Raw genomic sequence first — 20,289 nt, forward strand, 5'->3', positions numbered from 1 at the left:
TTTCAAAACCCACGTTCGTTTCATAAATTTGGTTAGTTTTGAAAATATATTTAAACTTTCATTTTTTTATTTTTAGAGCAATAATACCATTTTGACAACAGGGCTATCGAAACTAAGCATAGCATATGCATTTATAATTATATAATTCACATTTAAAATGAGCATCATGAGCTGCTGCCATCTGTTGAGGAGAGCGGCAAATGCAAGAAGGCAAGCAAAAATCGTAGAAAGAACACTAATATCACACGGATCTCATTATTCAAGGGTGTCGAACGGTGCTAACAGATGGCGCCACATTAAAAAAAATCAAGATCGTCGCACGTAGTTAGGCATTGAAATGTTATCTAAAAAAATGTCTGCATTGCATTCCCAATGAAATTCATTTTGATTAAGTTAATCAATCAATGGAGATTTAACTAGAGAAAATTGGGACCAGCGGGGTAGGATTATAGACACAGCTGACTAAAAACCACATCCGTGGAGAGAAGCCTTTAATTATTTCTTCGTACATTCGAGAAAAAAATATGTACACGACAACCGAAGTTAGCGTCAGAAACGTCCTATCCTGTAATTAATTAGTTTACTTCGGTAAATGGGCACCCTTGGGCTGAAATCCATTTTCGTCAGCAATAAACTCGATACTGTAGGGGGTTCCGTCCAGTCCTATCCAAGAAATAGTTCCACGCACGGCGATAAATTCATTGTCAGTGCCGGCGTTCTTTAACTCGCCCGTTTCCGATCTTGACATGCCGTCAGATGTTTCGAACCTGCATCACAACACTATTAAGATTCTCGACAAAATGGTGGCCACACCAAGCGGATATTTGATTTTCTTTTATATTTATTATGTCCACCGGCATCCATTCAAAACGATTCGGAAATGTTGGTCGGCCCAATGGCCGACGGATACGGCAAAATGCAGTCTCTAAGTGCATTCAGATTATTTTGTAAGGAGTTCTTAATTTTGTTTTTATGTAATTCTGTAAAAACGAAAAATGACAGTAAATAAATATTCCTATATGGTATTTCAAAGAAGTATAGAGTGGTAAATTTCGTGTCGGCCATTGACGTATGTTAACGGTATTAAAGTGTCTTCAGGAATGGGAAATCGTCTTATATTCTTATTCTCAGATTCCAGGAATGTTCTATGAATATATACATATTGCATATTTTCCTTGAATTTGCTACAGATCTTTCGTTATCTGCTTATAAATTCATTAACGGATATGCTTCCAACTGAGATCTAGCATATTCTCAGTAGATACTTGTAACAATAGCAAAATAGGAAATATCTATAAAACAAATGACCCGCACAACTTTAATTTGTCTGCATTTAAATGTCTGTCAGAATGATATATTTTTCCACCAAACTATAACATTTTTCAATAACCATTCTGGAATTATTACTAATTAATTTTATTCATTTAAATGTCTTCAAAAGTTTGAAAAAGTGGCGCGGTGCTTAACCACTATTGTCACATACAAACAGACAGATATTTGCGATAAGATGAACAGAATGATTCAATATTTATTAAATCCCTTCGCTAGAACCTTTTATATTCTGTTTAAGCAAAAAGACAATGAAAGAGAAGTGATTAATATTTATTTTCCAAGAGGATATCAAAACAACGCTGTCTAACAACAAAAATGGTATTCGGTGGTCCAAACCTTGGTGTCTGTGTATTCGCGATATTTTTGTAACTAATCATATCCTCCTTTGAACCCCAGAAAGTTTGTTTAGTGAAACGTAAAATGGCCGGAATAAGGTTCAACAATAACGTGCATTAGTAGTTACATAGAATTTTTCCGAAGTGTTATCCTTAATTTAATGTACGAGGTGTATTCAAAAATTAAGGTGACTTTTGTAATTGGGCGGGCTATGTACATTCGATTTTCGATATATTTTTTTTGTTATGTTTGTACACATGTCCGTAACATATGTTCACAATTTTAGTCAGTTTGTAAATTTACTTTTTTTTTGTGAGACAGAACCGTTAGACGTGTTTTGCGTGCTTGCCGATTTTCTGCTGTCAAAAAGAAAGAAAGAATTTGCATAAAATTTTGTGTATAAAATGGAATACTGTGCTGCAAAACACTGGATCAAGCTCAAGCTGTTAAACAACGTCGATAATGATCCTGATAAACTCAAAAAGGTCATAATTGGTGACGAATCATGGGTATATAGTTATGACGTCAAAACCAAAGCCCAGTCGTCCCAATGGAAGAACCCAGAATCGCTAAGACTGAAATAAATGTCAAGGTTTTGCTTACTGTTTTATTTGAGTATCGTGGCCTAGTATATCAAGAGTTGTTACCACAAGGTCGTAAGAGCAATGAAGAGTATTACCAATTCGAAGAAAATGTCCGAAACTAAGAAAACTGGACGGATTTTGCATCACGATAATACAGCTGCTCAGTCATTGCTTGTTTCTAACTTGCTTGAAGGGGACAACATTAATTTTGATAAATAAAAAAATACTTTTTGATTAAATTTAAACCTTTCCTTACTTTTTTTATAGTTATTATATTTGTCATTAAGTTGAACCTATGTAATATTAAGAAAATCAACCGGACTTTTGCTCTCTTTAAATCACACTGCAGATTCATCATCTATTTCTGGAACTGTTTCCTCTTTCAGTCGGCATGGAATCTCATGAGCAATGCGTCAAATCCAATATTTGGATAAAACCAAGATGTTGAATTTAAGAAACGGGTTTATTTTATTGTAATGCAGTCAGCCATATGAAACAAGCAACAGTAAATGTGGTTATGAAGAAAGCCACTGGCGCCCTAGAGATAACTTATGGGCAAGTTCATTTATATTTAACAAAGTCCGCAGCTATGTAGTTGGGAAGGTGGCAAGATTTAAGGAAATTTTGTTAATCTTATCCTATCTACAGTTGTAAATGGTAAGTATTATAACAATTGGTTTGTTATTGTACTTTTTTTTCTTTCTCTTTAGAAAAAGTTTTTATCATCATTTTGGCTTATTAACTAATACATTTTCAAAAATATGTCTTTCTTGTGAGTAATCTGTGAATTTTATAGAAGCGGCGAGTTGTCATTAAAGAACGTTGAATGCCTGCGATCATGAAGTTATCAGAGAGGTGAAGGTGAAGGCAAAGGAAAAAGGTCTTTTTATCAACTTTTGACTTGGCGGACAAGCCCGATGACATTTAATGCCGGTGTATTTTCAATAGGCGTCTTTTAAAATAAATTTGTTAATAAGGATTGGACCAGTTTTATTATAATTAAGTAGCCAGCTAAATTTCCTACTTATTTGTGTGCTTATGGAACATAAGTAAATAATAAGTTTTCAGTTTTGAGACTGGTGATGGGTGCTACACTTTACCCTAATGGACTTTCGTTATAATTAGTTTCCATAGAATACAAACAGCTCAATTCTTAGAAGATTCATAATTCTAGTGCATAGCACATGCCAGTAGTTTCCTACTACACCAACCAAAATGTTGTGCTTGCTATGTCCCCAGTATAAATAACTATTATTCCTAGCACATGCTGAGAATATATTTCCAATATCCTTATATGTAAAAATCTATACCTAGCACATGCAAGGTATATTATTTGGCTATGTGCAGTAAATATATAATAATAAAACACGGGTGGCACTACTTGCATTCCATGCATATTTAGGTTTCATTTCTCTGCACCTTTAATATAATACAACATGTCTTGCCGTTCTTTTTTTAAGCTTATATTGAACTTATTCATATTGGAATTTTTTTTTACATGGAGAAAATTGGATATTACCTCCTGATTTATCTTATTGGATCTTTAGAACAATTAATTTAAAGAAATGCCCATGGAGGGCAATACACCGAGTCATTTTCATAAACAAAAATCATAAGTAGGTATATCTGTCTAATTTTTTTTATGCATCTCTATTATATTGTTTAGTCAATAAATTATTTTCAAAGATGACTTTTTGTCCAAAGTTAATTTTGACCAAGACATAAGCCTTCACTCTAATTCCCAGATGGTGTTGTCTACAGTATTGAGTTTTAAAAAACCGGTAACTGTATTTTAAATAATATAAAAATTATTTGGAAGACAACTACGTTTCGAAAATCTATTTTAATAAACCAAGGTCTGCTACTAAGCAGCAGTAATTAGGCAGAAATTTGAATACATTTATGCAGTGGGGATTGTTCTGAAATTTTTTGCTTAGGTTTTCGGATTTTTTTAGTAGATATAAAACATTTTTAGCAACAGCAGTATGATTGTAATTTTATATAGGGCAAACTATTATACTATCAATTATTCTAGTAATTCCAGGTCACAAATTTATATCTAAAATCGTTTTGAGGTAATACTTGGTAAATTTTTTTTTATAGAATTTATGGGTAGAGTTAGTGCAAATCCGATGGCAATTTCCAGGCAAACTTTTCATAGTCTATTATTGGCAAAAATGATTCTCGGAGCTAGACGCGAAATACGCTAGTCTTTAATTATGTCAAAATTGGTAAATATTGACAGCTGAATCTATATTAATCCATTAGATAGATTTATTTGGCATTGTGTGAACCAGTTCTGTCATTGTAGCTCATTGTAGATTTAAATTAAAAGTATATGCCTTTAAAACAGTCCAAATAAAGATCTCTAGACATCATTTAATCTTAATGAAGAGATTTTACCATAAAAAATATCGTAGAGAAATATAAAAGTCTCGAAAAATAAATAGTTCGTTGTTAAAAAAAGTTACGGACTAACAATTGCACAACTTTCGGGGTTGGTATTAGATATTAGATATAATTTCATTTCCCTGGAAGTGATAATAATGAATGAATAATATATGCTTTTCAATAACGAAATGTGCCACTTTACATTTTTTCTGCTTTGACTACGTCACCACCTACAAGCGTATTAAAAAAAACCCACGGGCGTAGTAAAAGTCTTTTACGCAAGGGTCATAAACGCACGACGACGGAAGAAAACGTCTCTTGTGAAAAAACTATTAATATTCCGAATTTAAGCGCTAAATTATCAAGCCGTAATAATCCCCCAGACGTTTACGTATTACCAAATAATGAAACGAATCGTATTGCATAATTTTGCCTAGTTAAAAACAATAATGTATACCACCGACCATCATACGGCACACATATTTCTCAGATATAATTACGCAACGTCAGCGTATTATATACGAAGACGATGATGGGTTTAATAAGAGTTAACATTTTCGCGTATACATATAAGATAATAATTTATAAAATTATGATATATTTTTATCAGCGATACCATACTCGCAATTAGTCTCGTATTGATTCGTAGCCATTGTTGTGGTAGATTATTATAGTCTTCGGAGAGTACGAATTGGCAGTACGGCCTTTCTATTGTTCGATGGATAGACGGAGTACCAGTGACGTCATACAAACAAAAATGTATGAATCTTGAACTAGTTGCGTTCCCACTCATATTTTTGCTGTTTTACCGGAATGACAACGAAACTATTGTGTACTACAGCATTTGTGAACATTTGTAACATAAAAACGATTGAATTGCCCTTCCGCTTTGATCGGAAATAGCCTTAAGTTTGTTTTTTTAAGGAATTCCCTGTCTATTTTTTAATTTTTTCAACTCGCTAAACAATTCTAAAAAACTTTTGACTAACATACTTCGTATCGAAAATCAATAGTCTTTAAATAAAGCCGTTCAAAAATATGGCACAATTCTATTATATGAAAAATCGAAGTAGCCCAAAACAAAAATAATACTACTTCTCATTCAAAGCGCAATTCAATAAAACAACAAAAGCAAAATTTGTCGCCATTAAAAAAAAAATTGCTATGGATTCAAAACAAGAGAAACGACAATCTAAATTTTAGCAGTTATAGAAACCGAGTCGTTTAATAACCACTATGTGAGTAAGTGTACGTTTTTTTAAATTTATAATAATATTTTTATAATCATCAATACAAAATTTAGTTTCACTTTATCTAAAACAATGTGGCTAGACATTTTACAGAATCGTAGCAAGCAGATATACTAATTATTTACGGTCAATATCTTTTCAATAAAAGACAAGCTAAAATAGTGTATAAGCAGCGGTAGTTAATCTTAGTTTCCGTAGCTAGTCCAGCATTTTAGGAATCTTCGTGAAAATGTAAATGAAGCTGTGTTTATTATCAGTGCTGTTCGCTTGTGCCAATGCGAATCTTAATATTTGATCCCACCAAATTGAAGAGGAGATTGGAGTGAACAGGGAAAGTTCAAGACAAATATTCAATGAACACGGTTGTAAATATTATAAGTACCAAATTCACCAACAATTAGACAATAACTCTTAGAATATGGTCTGTGGTTTATGCATAATTATGCTATAAATAATGACAGCCAAATTCACAATATAACTTAGACATGTTCAATAGAAATTTTATTGGAAGAAAAATTATTAGAAAACCTTTTAACTTTTGAAAGCTAATAATGTTGACGGAAAACATTGAAAACCATTTTTTTTTCGAAAGAAGATAATGGTTTATAATAGTTTACTATAAAAATTCCTGCAACAAAATTTAACTACTATTAACGGCAAATTTTTTATTAAAATTATTAATATATTATTAATCAACTACTAAAATACTTATCTCCTAATTTTTAGTTAATTGATAATAAAAATACATCGGCATTTAATACAACAACAAGTGACAAAAACAATATAGATTTAAAAGTTCATTTCAGATGATAACTATAAAGTTTCTAAAACTCTAACATCTAAAATATTATCAAAATTTAAATTTTTAGATTTTTCCATGTTTTAGAAGCTAAATCTAAAAAAGTTTCCAAGTAAAAAGCTTTTAGTGACCCAATTACTGCACTTTCTTCTAGTAAAATACTTATTATGTGGGATTTAGTCAGTGAAACTAATGCCATTGTTTGACAAGTTTGAACCCCAATTGGTCGACATTCCATTTTTGCCTGCGAAATGTTTTCATGACTTATAAATATCGCAGCTCTTTTTCTTAGCTCCAAAATTATTTTGTAACAAACAGGCTAACGCTTCATGCGGAAAATAATGCACTGGATCATAAAACTTTTCTCACGAAAAAAAGAAAAAATTTTTGCCTTGGTTTTAACCAGAGCATTTGTATTGTTTTGTAGTTTAATTTTTATTTCCCTTTTTTCCATCTTTTGGCTATATTCCAAGACAAAACTTTTACTTGTTGTGCCATAAGTTTACTATTATCTTCTATAATATATTTCTATGGAAATGAAGCGTGCTAAACAAGCATTCCCTTTCTAACAAAATTATTGCACTTACCTGCTAAGGTAACATCCATTATTAAATAAATTATTTTCCTTAACTGTTTCTTTAAAAAAGCCGCAAAACTAGAGAAACAATGTCTTATACGTACACAAATAAAAGCGTTGGCGACAGATGCCAACTTTCAACTTTTTAAAAAGCAAAGCCTACTTGATTTTTAGTCCACTCATTATTATTCTTATGTTGAGGATAATTTCACTTTCCGATGGAGTAGTATTCCAACATAAACCGTTTAAATAGAACTTTTGGAGGTGACTGGATTGGGACTAACGGACCTTTGGATTTTTTTATTGGCCTCATAATGAAGAAAAAGTGTATATAACTGCAGTGAGCAGTTTCCTACATTTGGGGAGAAAAATTTGTTAGAGCTGTGAATAACGCATACTCAAAAAGAAATTGTTGCAAGAAAATTTCGGGAGAGATATCGAAGATATATCCAAAAACGGGGAGGTCATTAAATTATAATTAAATGAGTTATTGCTATCTTCTTACTTATGCTTTCAGTTATTTTAAAATTTGTTACAATTAAAACAAATTGTTGCTTGCTGTAGATTAGTTAATTGCATTAAATAAATATACATTTAGAAGTAATGGCAGGTAACAGTTTTGAAACATTACTCTATACCAAACTGACGAGAGATTAAATTATTTAAATTTTATGGAGAGGGTAACAAATTTATCATAACTGGCGTTTCTTTGCCACTCGTTCATGTGACAGTTTAAAGCTGATGACCATTGGCTTCCTATAGCAATGCTAACAACTTTCAAAAATTTCGTAATGTTTCTATTCAAGCCTTCCTAAAATATTTTATAGTTATTAAATCAAATCTTAAAAATGTCTATTTTATATATAAATTTAGAATTTTATTGGGAAACGCTTAACCTTTGATTCAGAAAAGAAAAAAGTGCAATTATTGTTGACATTTCCGATCATTAAGGTCATTACTCACGACTTATCGTACACATCCTCTAAAACAATGCCGAACATTTATGCGACTGCAATATAATTCATTTATACAAACTACATGATGATAATTATTTAACGTTCGTTTACTGACATTTGCCGGTGATTTGAAACTGAAAAAAAACTGTCGATATCTATAGGAAACCGGTTAACGTCAATATTTAAATGTGTTTTACACGATAAAATTGTTGAAATTCTGCACGCGGTATCAGGATGTGTATTCCCGATCAGTACGTGAAAGTATTTTCAAGGTTACATCCCAGTTACCTATACCCAACCTAAACTCATCTTCACTTTCATTTTCGTTTTTCCTTGCGGTTTAGCGCTAAAGATTCTCCCACACGCGACATCGCGACCTTCGTAAAAGCAGTGGAACTGCGTGAAGCCTCAGATAATTCGTCTGACGAGTTGATAATTTTCTTTGCAAATCGATAACCGAATTTGGACTAATTGTTCATTTTTATAGAACCTTTTAATTTTTCAAAGAAACTACCACAGGCTACTGCAAAACTATTTGCAAATCTTCTGGATTCCTCCTGCTTCAGTTGTTGATGCAGACAATTTCGGTGAAACTCTGAACAAGTCAACAGGATGACCGACGCAGGATGCAACCAGGAGATTTGCAAATAGAACTTTAGAATTTCCATTATATCAATTCCGTGCTTTGATTTTTGGGAACACAAATTTTAAAATAACTAATTTCCTCGAAAAATAATATATACATATGTAATAAAAGGCTTCAGAAGTGATATTAATTAAATTACTATCATTTTAGCTCTAGAATCATGGTGCACACCATTTTCACTTTAAAGTGCAATAAGTCGGAAGAAAGTAGAGGACGGTATCTAGAAAGATCAATTCAAAAAATATTTATAAAGTATTATGTTTACACTAAAAGATTTATTCTATAATTCAGTATAGTTTGCATAATAAGTTAATTTTATTATAGTTTAATTATTAAAATAAATATTTATTTGAATTATAAATAAATAAATTTCGCCAAATTAAAAAAGCTAAAATTATACATTATTTTATTTAGAACTAAAGCGTTAGTCGATTTTAAATATATCTAGCTTGTTGTGAAAACAAATAGATTTTACTAACAATTTTTAATACTTTTTTAATGTATGGTATTTATTAGTTAGTGATTAATATATTGTGACAAAAGAGGTGCATAATGATAATATTACGTAAAGGAAACTTCTTGATTATACAGGTATTTTTCAGTAAAAGTTATTTTTTAAAATGAAATTTAAAAAGGCCGGACTAAACTCCCCATCCACCACGTTTTGAGATTTGGGAGTAATATTCGATTGACATATCCTACGTTGTCCCATAGATTTTAAAAATACAGAAATGATCAAAATATTATATAACTCATATGTCAGGTCAAAGATGGAGTATGCATCAGTAGTTTGCCACGTTAATAGAGTGTGACAAATCCAGTGTAAGTTTTTGAAATATGTATGTCATAAAATGGTGGGAGTATGCCCCCCCCCCAAGGCTTTTTGTTTGGAATATATTTCTGTTAACGATCGCCATGATTACCGTTATTTAATGTCTTTATTTAAAATTTTAAATAACTTCTTTGATTACGCTGACATATTATACAGACTAAATTTCTTTGTTCCCCGTATGAACTCTAGATATAGGCCAACATTATTTCTGCTCAGAACAAATATTTTAAAATTTTCATGTATTTTCTCAATGTGCTACAAATACAATGGTCGACCTGATTTGGAATTTTTTTAGCAATCTATTAGCAAAGCACAAACGTTATTGCCCATTAACTATAATTATCAGTCGTTTCCTCTTCCCTTGTTCTTTTTCATTAGGGTTAATGCTTATGTTATGTTAGATTTTAGGTTATTATTATGGTTATTATTATGTTAGGTAGACTATTTATAAATAAATAAATAAATATTCACTAAGCAGTCTAACAGATGTATACGAGAAGGAGATTTTAGTCATGGTCTTCTTAATTTTAGAGTTAAAATTTCAAAAGTTATTTTTGTTAAGAAAATAAGCAAAATGTAGAGCCTCTAGGCTCTATATAACTTTTTACATCGTGAAGCTTACGAATTACGTCTTATCTTCGTTTAAAATTCTTTTATGAATAAAACGAACCCAGAGAGCTCTGTACTTTTTGTAAAAAGCAGCTAAGCAAGGTCCCAAAATAACAGTAATTTGGAGGACCCAGAAACATTACTTCATGGACAGTTTTTTTTATTAAGTTAAAGTTCAGAATGTGTTTATTTTGTAGATGTTGCGGAAACTAATACAAACTTGTTGGATAACTTTAAAGACTGTGTACGAAATCTAGGTTAATTGTCAAAGTTAATACCCACGTTTTTATATTCTTCAACAGCTGGAATTTAAATACCATTTTGGAGAAGTTTCTGAGTATATTTTGTACGTTCTACAAGGGTCGGTCTATAATAATCTTGTCAAGTAATCTTGTTCTCTTCAGTTAGGGAATCTTTGCGGCAATATAGGTGATCGTGATGTCTGAATTGCTTATATTGGCTTTTTAAAAGCTTTTGACAAAGTCTGGAATTTTTCCGAATAAATGGAAGGTTGCCCAGATCGTTCCGATCTACAAAACCGGCAACAAAAATAAAATTAATGTTGGCAATTTTGGAAAAGTTTTTCAGTCTGTCTTGTTGGAGCTATTGGTTGGTTGACAGCAACCAACATGATTTCTACGAAAGTAGGTCTAGGTTTGAGTAATCTTATCCCTTCCGTTCTTTTCCTAAACCTATGACCTAAATTTACTGGTAAACTTTGAAATTTCGTTCTGCTGGGGAAGCATCTAGAACTTAAAAAAAAAAGGTACTGAGGGACATTACATTGTAGTATGGTACGAAGTATTGTAGAGTATTCGACAACAGTTTGGAGTTCGGTGTACAACAATTAGGTTCACCGAATCAAGCGTGTCCAAATAAAAGTCATTAATGCTCTTAATTTTCGTTCATCAAACAAAATTACTTTCAGCGTTATAAAGAGACCTTACACTATTATCACTTGTAATTACTGAGGTCCAGATGGCAGTGTTTTGATATTTTCTTTGTTTATAAGTTAGTAAATAACATTATAGATATTATATCGGCTTTTAAAACTAATTATCGTTGTCTCCTCTTGACTCCTACTTGACTTACTTAATATTAATTTTAGAGGCTTTAAAAAAGTTATTACCAACAGAATTTACGTATTCATTGACTTTGTTATTACTCGTCGGTTTACGGCGTCATTTTTTCTATATAAGCTAGTTTTTTATTTTATATTTTTTTTGTTATCTCTATCCAATTCTGCAATTATTCTTATTATTGCTCTATAATTGCACGATTGAGAGTATCGAAAGCTTTTCTTATAAAATATTTTTTCTGAAATTATATTGATGTTAGAAATCTGACGGACAGAGTCTACAAAATCAATAACCTCAATATCTCCGTTTTTTAATCCGTTATGCTGTTCTAAATGTTCAGATAATTGTCCAAATCTCTTGTACGACTTAGGTAGTCAATATAATTGTTTTCAGACCGTACTTCCCAGTCGAGAGAAAATGATTGCGTTATTCCATTATTTTAGTAAAGCATTAGTAAAACAAGGAGAATTTTATTTTTTGATTTATTGGTCAATGGTAGCCAAAAAGAATAGGGATGGTTCCAGAGAGTATATCAGCTTTCTGGGGATTTACTAAGTCTTTTTGAAAGGTACATAAATCGAATTGCTTAAAATTTCTAGTAATTTTAGATAGATAGACTGTTACCAGGCTCAAGCAAATGTTGATTGTTATTTAGTAGGTAAAATATGTTGCAAAAATGTGAAAAACCATCGAAGCAATCCGATGCCAAACACAGATTATTGCTTTCACTTTGTACACGAGGTGCAATAAAAAAAGTACAATTTTTTCAATTTTAGAGTTTTTCTGACCAACGCATATCTTTCTTTAAATATTTTTTAATTGTTTTTTTTTCTAATAATTTACAAAATTTAGCAATTGTTTTTGTGAAAAAGCCTTGTTCTTATGCTTTAACGTTAAAAGTTGTGACTAGATACGTTTATTTTTAATAGTGCGTTAAAAATCATGATTTTTTAAATTATATTCGGCTAATATAATTCTAGTATTTGTTATTTAAATACGTTTCAATAATTTCCATGTTTGGATTTTCAATTATGTTGAAATAATAATAATAATATTTAATAATAAAACAAACTTGAAAAATTAATTGTTTCATCAGTCCTCAGAATTGGAATAAATTAATTTTTCCTATGTGAGCAAAATTTGCGTTACTTGTTATGTTTTATGTTTTTGAAATTGTATCGGTCTAGTATAATAAAAACTGATTTGTCATTGAGAAATGAAATAAAAAACAAGTTTTTCTTTTCAAATCTGTTTTTCACCTATCCCGTAGTGAAAATAAAATTTTCTGGTAAGTTAAAGCTTTTTTAGTAGATCTTGTACATTTTTATCAAAAACAAGAATAAATATTTGATGACGATATCGATATTCTTGTGGGTTAGAAAAATTCGCACGTCAAAAACTATTGACGACTATTTTATAAAATGTATTTTTCTTCAACACTTTAGTAGCATCCAAAAAAAATTAAGAATTTATATACAATTCTATGAGTACACCCCGTATACATCGTCAAAAACCAATTTATTTTTATTTATTTATTTTAGCGCAAAATCATATGAACACTATATTAAAATACAACATATTACAATTCCATTAAAATCGGGTGATATCCATTTTCCCACGTATTTCCTGCTTTGTCTTATTTAACATCAAATTCTAGGATGAGTTTTCAAAACCGCTCTCTATTGGAATTCTTTTCTGATTTCAACATTTAAACTTTCGGTAATTATATTAATGCAGGCCGATTAAAAATTTAAAATTTTTCGAACTCGTAATCCTAATTAAGGCTGATTTGAGCATTGCAACTTACGCAAAGTTATATCCATCTACACCGATGTTGTTACTTTCATATTTCAATATGGTCGCATCTCTAGAGCTCTGCTGAGGTGCGGACGATGCAAGAACGATTAGAGTGGAAAGGGCGGCAATCTGAAAGAAGAGAACTCTGGCTTTAACCCCATTGCTATATTGGAATTTTTATCTAACACATTTATTATCTGTGGCTGGTCGATGACGCGCTATTGAAAGGTCAGGGTTCCACTAAAACTGCTTCGAATGCGGAAGGATTGTCAGTCCAAAACGCATTGCATTTTTTCTAGGTCGTAAATTTCGAGTTTATGCGGACCCGTTCGCCAAAAACCTTCAAATTTGTTAATTTAAATAATAAATTAGTTAATGGAAGACGATTTTTTATTAGGATCGTATAAACAATTTACATACAAATTAACCGATCGCCGGGATAAGAATTTTCCAAAATGGAATATTTACTTTTGTAGTTATTACAGTATAATTTTGATGATACAAACGATTTTATTTAATTTTTACGAAATGTAAGCCACCAAAAGAATTCTTGTGTTTCGACTTGAACGGTTATTTCAATAATTTTTGCTTTTTTTCAATATCTCGCGCACCCTGTACCGCAAGCTACACCGTCGCTTAAATCAAATTGCCAAATTTGACGAGGTTTTTCAGTTACCTAAGAAAAAAGGCAATCTTCACGGACCTATAACCGATGCACCCTTTACATTATCGAAATAAAGGCTCAAAGTAGAGGTTCTAGCCCCAAACTTCCGCGTTTCCCGAATCAAACCAAAATATTGTAAGCCGGTTGTATTTTTTAACGTAGCGCAAAATATCTTGCAAACTCTATATAATACGAAAACGTTAATTAAAAAAAATGGTTATCCATACGACCTATACTACCAGTTAGGGAGAAGTCTAGTTGCCCACAACCGGCGCACCCTGTATATTTTTGAAAAATCGTGAACAATTTTTGTCACCCCGGTTCTTTTTTAAAAAATTTCTCTCTCGGACAATGGTTTTTCAACAAATAAATTTCTTGCCGCACCCCAAAAAAACGTGGTTTTTGATTTTTTAAAAATAATTTCATACTCCCAACCCTCCCGATTTTCATTGACTCCATCAGATGACTAAGCTGTATGTTAGCGGCAAATTTCAAATCAGTGGCTTCGAAAATCGAAAGTGCACAAACCAGCGGTCAGTCCGGTGCCATTCTACATTACCTTAGCTTCAACGGTTCGAAAGACAGAACAGAGAACAGACAATCTGACAAAAATTAAAAATTTTGATTTTTTTGGATCTGATGTAATCTACGGACTTTATAGAGTGCCCTTTAAACATCACCATGAACTAACGAAAACGGGTACCCCCCCTCGCCCCGCCGCCGAGCAAAAAAAAAGAACATTATTACTCACCACCTTCATTTTGTGCGTACGTTTTGGTTAACCAACTATAAACGATGTGACATTATCTCACATCGGGGTGAGTATTTATAGGAATACCTAATTAATAACGTGCATGTGCTCCTACCACTCACGAATATCCGCCATAAGGCAAAATATTTTTATTATTAGAATAAATGATTATGCGTTTGGATACGAATGCTAGTGTAGATGTCAAACGTTTTTTTTTTATCACATGCTCTTACTAGAAATTGGTTAAAGTTTAATCCATAGGCGCGCAGACGAGATTTCTCGCCTCGTTTCACCAAAACTGTCACCTATTTAGAGCTGCTCGTTTTATCACCCACTGTCGTATTTTTTTGTTTTATAATGAAGCGTATTTCATATCGTGCTAACTGGAACACCCTATATATTTTCTCAGCATTAAATAGAACACGTCGTTTTGGTTACAATTAAAAAATAGAATAATCAGAATAATGAACGGGTAAATGCTAAGGGTTGGGTCGCTAGGATGTTAGACTTTTTCCAGGGCGCCGAATTTCAAGACTTGCAAAGAAACCGGTGACTGGCTAATTATCGAAAAGTTTGTACCAAAAAATGAAAAAAAGTGGTTCTGGCACTACAGATTTTAAGGACACATATTTCTCGCATTTCAATCCACTCGGTTTTAAGAAAATATAATTTCTAAAAATGTGTATTTGAATAGGCTTTATAAATAGATATAACGAAAATAATAAATTATTTCATTTTATGAAGATCGCTCACTACAAAAAAAAGCTGTTATAGACAAAATACTGGTCTATAAATAATCCTAGTCAAGTATATGAAATAAAAGACGTTTAGATTTCTCCGGCGTCGGATGTCGACTTTGTCTCGTTCACCATTCGCCAAAGAGCTTCAGAGCTCTGGAAATAATTTGATTGGTCCGTACGCAGCTTCAATACATGCCAGGGAGGATCGAGTGGAAGGGTCAACTTTAATAGATTCACGGATGACTAATACCCAAATAATAACAAATGAGAACAAAGATTAAAAAAATCAAAAAATATTAGAAGTTCAATTAAAAAATACATCTCACTAAAACTACTTACACCAGTGGCATCCGTAAATAACCCTCCAGTTGTCACTGTACTGATAATAATAATAATTTTCAAAATGTCCCCGATGAAATATCAAAAATTCGAAGAACATTCTGAACATCGTCACGGAAAACATGACACCAGATTTTATTCGATAAGACCAAAATACTTTAGTGTGTCTGAATGAGTCGGTCATCCGTGAAAGAATTAAAGGGTCCCCAACCATTCGAGTCTCTCGGACGGTAATTTTAGCAACATGTTTGGAGTAAACACCCTACGAAGGAGGAAGGAGTACCTAATGGTGTTATAGACAACAATATATATTTATGTCCGCTATCATTTTCATGTCTTAGGACACAGTATAGTACGTTCTATGGGAGATCTACCCCTCAATAGCATCATCATCATCATCATCCCCACTTCAGCTATCAGGTAAGGTACCAATCTTTTCCGCGGTGTGCCTAAACGATATCTTTTTTTGTTATCTTTATTCTTTTCGGATATTTTCATTTCTGATTTGTTTTTTTTTGTCACATTGCCTTTCTTTTCTGTTCTTGTCATTGTTTCACACATGTGGACGAATTTCATGTAGTTTTTGTTCAGTGTTATTGTGTGGGATACAATTCCTATTGCATCCAAGATATCGCAAACTTTGTAGTTATCTTTATTTATTAGGGTTCTTGAAGGTAATTGGTTGCGTTGCCGTAGAGGCTACAACTTGTTTTCTCTATTAAAATTTTCACACAATATTCATCAATTAGTTGTTGTAGCCTGTAGTCTTTCAAACTTTTTGCAATAAAAGTCAAATCGTCTGCGGAATAAATTATATTGAGTGTGTTGTTTCTGTCAGTCTGTCAGTTCCATTTTTTGGAACATATTTTCGCATAGATTTTGGTCTATTTAAATTATTGCAAGCTTTGTCAAAATCGATGAATATTGATTGAATGACTTTTTCTGCTAAGCTCTAGCTGCTTTTCTATTAATTGTTGTAGTATATCTATTGCTGTTCGTCCTGTTGTCAACCACATCTGCTCATCTACTATTATGTGTTCAAATATTACTTTTAATCTATTATTTAGGATTTTGTTATGTATTTTATAGGACGAGTTCAATAAGATGATGCCTTTATAGTTTTTGCTTTCATCTTTGTTACCCTTCTTGAATATTACCTGTGATTTTTGCCATTTCGTCGGTACATTCTTTCTTTTCCATTTATTCAACAGATGCAGATGTAGTAACATACCTCGATATCCCCATTCGGTGCAGCTTTTAGAGCTTCAGTCGGTTCCCTTAAATCTATTGCATCTAATCCTATAGTGCAGTTTTCATCCGTGGGAATTTTGTTTGAATTCGTCATTTCAGAGCTTTTAATGTTTTATCCATTCATCTTCTTCTATTTGATTGATTTGTACCTGTTTTTTTTCTTGTTTATTTAATATTTTCATTACTTTTATGGACAAGTCTTTGTATACCATATATATCGTTTTCCATGTTACTAATATACCTATAGTTCTCTGTTCTCTGGATACTATTAAATGCTTAATTGCAGCTGATACTTCTGGTGTCCATATTCTGAAGCCATTGCTTCCTCGTAGAAACAATTGTTATGTTTGTCCATTTTTCGCCTATATCATCTTTGTTTAAGTGTTGTCCGTTGGTGGGTCATTTTTCTTATATATATATATAGTATCTATTGGTTGATAAGCTCGACTTGAAATTAATGGTTTTCTTCTATTGTGGAATATTGTGGAATTTCCGTGCAACCATGGTATTGGTGGTCAAATACAATATTATTTAAAGTAGAAAAGATTTTAATTTATTTTTGTTGTTGCATGGAATTAATGGAAATAATGTCCTTCTTTTATAAGTTGTAGTAAAATAAGACTAGTTTATTTTTTTCCAATTTTTGCCAATATATCGATAACAACTGGAATTCAATATGAAGGGTGTTATATGATAAAATTGTAATCAGAATAATGAATATTTTGCATGCCAATGAAATAAACATATAATAAAGTAATCAAATAATCAAAAAGACACTTAAAATGAAACATAACGCAGGCATCCAACAGCCACGATTATACACCTAGGTTCATCAGAGAATTTCAAAACTCCAAGTCACGTGTTACTTGCACATTCTCCCCAGAATTTGTCTACCGATTCCACGCCAATGTGCTGTTCGTTTTGCTCAAATCTCAAGGTCTCGGAGGCGCATCTTCAGTTGACATTTGCAAAGTCGCGTAAATAACAGTGCATTCCCATTACACACGGCAAGTACTTGTTGGTATTAAGTCGTCAAAATTCATTTGCACGGTCTTCCGCATCTAATGGCTGGAATAAAAAATCTGCATATTTCTCAAAAAACTACTACAAAAGAAAATATTACCAATTAGCGCAGTCAACGTAGCACTGTTAATCTAGTAATGTATGTCTCAAGACCCGAGCTATCAAAATACTTATTTGATTAACCCATTTTGTCCCAGTGGTACGTTAATGCACCACCTATTCTATGATTTTTTTTTTGTCACATCCAGGAAGTATTTTGCACATCCATTTAGAAATTTTATTATTATCACTACTAGAGTATATAAAACCGTAGAAATCGCTAATTTATATGTAAACAAAAAATTGTAAAGATATATGACAAAAGTTAACAAAAGCGGTACATAAATTTGTATCACTTTTGCAAGTAAATCCAAAATAGTAAAAAAAAATATTTTGGATTTGTATTGCTGTTTTTGTTAAGTTTATTGCATGTAGATTACATCACAGAAAACATATATTGGAAATACTATATTGGTTATGCTTTATTTTTTGAAAATATTTGCTTGTGCGGGAATGCACCACTGGTTTTATCTGTGAAACAAAACTTTGTTATTGCAAGTCTAGGCAAGTCAGCGCATGTACAATAAACATCCAACAATTAGCGTGTTCTTTACTATTAGTTTGTGCCTTGTGCAGTGAACGTTTCAGTTCGTAAAATATGGCATTTCCGAGGTATTTGGCTCAAAAGGAATTAGAAGCGGCTATGGAGGAGATCGTGCTTCTTATGTATTGTAGCATTCCATTCCTTGTAAATTTGTGCTAAAAATAACTTAAAAAAATATTTACAGAACATATTGAGGCGGTCTATATTCCACCCGACGGGGATACCTTGACTGACGAAGATATGAACGACAACATAAATCTACAAGAGTTTGGGGAACCAACTGATATAGTTGGAACTTTCGAGTTAAATACACCGAATGATACAGCTGTCCTTCAACAGTCCTGTAATTCATCAACTACTGAACCTGAATAGGACTCATCAGACGATGAAACCCTGGAATTCAAAAGAAGCAAAAGAAGACGTATGCTTTCTGTAAACGACAGGCTTACTTCTACTGTCACATGGAAGAAAGGTCAGATTGAATACACTCACACACCTATATACGATGAATTTAGATCATATGAGGAACTAAAAACTAGGCTTTCTGAAAAAATTCCACTTGAAATATTTTTTATGTTTTTTGATGAAGAAGTGATTGATTTGATTTTAAAATTTTCGGTAAAATATTCTCGAGACAATAACCGCCAGGAATTCTCGTTGTCAAAAAATGAACCTTTAAATGTTATAGGCATTTTATTGATCTCGGGTTATCATTCATTGTCAGATATTTAGCATTTTGGTCTACTAATGAAGACAAAGGAATTGATGTTATAAAAACATTTATGAGCCGCAATAGATTCCAATTGATAAAGCAAAACTTGCAATTATCTGACAATAATCTGTTGGATAAAACTGATATCCATAGATGAACAAATACTTTAGCCGCCAGTCCGGCAAAATGTTTATAAGGGGTAAGCCAGTTCGATCTGGCTTCAAGCTTTGGTGCCTTTGTTCATCTGATGGGTACCTATTTAATTCACTTCCATATGGTGGTGTCATGAGTCTACTTTCTAATAATAATAATAATATAATCTTTATTTAGCATTATGCTACATAAAAAATACAAAATACAAATTCTAAATATAAAATATCAAATTCCAGATAAAGGGAAACCAAAAGCCAACCACACAAATCAGAATTTTGACAATACATGGCGTCTTAAAAGTCTTTTAAATTCATTAAGAGTATCACAGTTTTTAATATCATGCGGTAAATTGTTAAAATTGTTTAGGCCCTTATGTAATATAGAGTTTTGTACATGACTAGAATAACATTCTCTTAACATAAAATTACCACAATTCCTTGTATTGTAAGAATGAATGTATCTGAAATAGGTAACTTTTTCACAAACATAATTGGGAACACACTGCTGTTTAATTTTAAAAATAAATACATAGACATTAAACATTACTTTTTGTTTTACAGACAAGAAATTAAGAACCCTCAACATTCTTTGAATTGGCGTACATCTGTTACACTTTAGTATATTTCTCATGGCTCTATTTTGAACAATCTGCAATTTCTCTAATTTGTAATTAGGCAAATTGGACAAAAGTGTGGAAGAAAATTCTAAATGGGGAGCAACTAGGCTGTTATACAATAAGATTTTGGTGTCAAGTGACAAATTTTTCCCTATTCTAGATATCTGTTGTAGATCAGCCAGTAAATCACCAAAGTTTTTTTACTATCT

At 32.1% G+C, this 20,289-nt stretch overlaps 1 protein-coding gene across 1 annotated transcript; it reads right to left on the minus strand.

Annotated features, from left to right (window-relative positions):
* Nucleotides 1-476: 476 nt before the first annotated feature.
* LOC132696432 (endocuticle structural protein SgAbd-6-like) lies at nt 477-14,670 on the minus strand. Its single transcript, XM_060661244.1, has 3 exons — nt 14,604-14,670; nt 13,199-13,317; nt 477-767 (listed from the first exon to the last, which is right to left on the minus strand). The coding sequence occupies exons 1-3, from the start codon at nt 14,610-14,612 to the stop codon at nt 581-583; spliced, it is 315 nt and encodes a 104-aa protein (XP_060517227.1). The 5' UTR covers nt 14,613-14,670; the 3' UTR covers nt 477-580.
* Between the last annotated feature and the right edge of the window lie 5,619 nt (nt 14,671-20,289).

This window comes from Cylas formicarius, unplaced genomic scaffold (assembly GCF_029955315.1).
Source record: "Cylas formicarius isolate icCylForm1 unplaced genomic scaffold, icCylForm1.1 PGA_scaffold_1__22_contigs__length_36826433, whole genome shotgun sequence".
In the NCBI taxonomy this organism is placed as follows: Eukaryota; Metazoa; Arthropoda; class Insecta; order Coleoptera; family Brentidae; genus Cylas; species Cylas formicarius.

Excerpts from the sequence above, each read along its gene's own strand:
- LOC132696432 (XM_060661244.1), bottom strand. Across the intron at positions 768-13,198 it reads GTAGATGGATATAACTTTGC|GTTCGAAACATCTGACGGCA; the intron begins GTAAGTTGCAAT and ends GTTGTGATGCAG.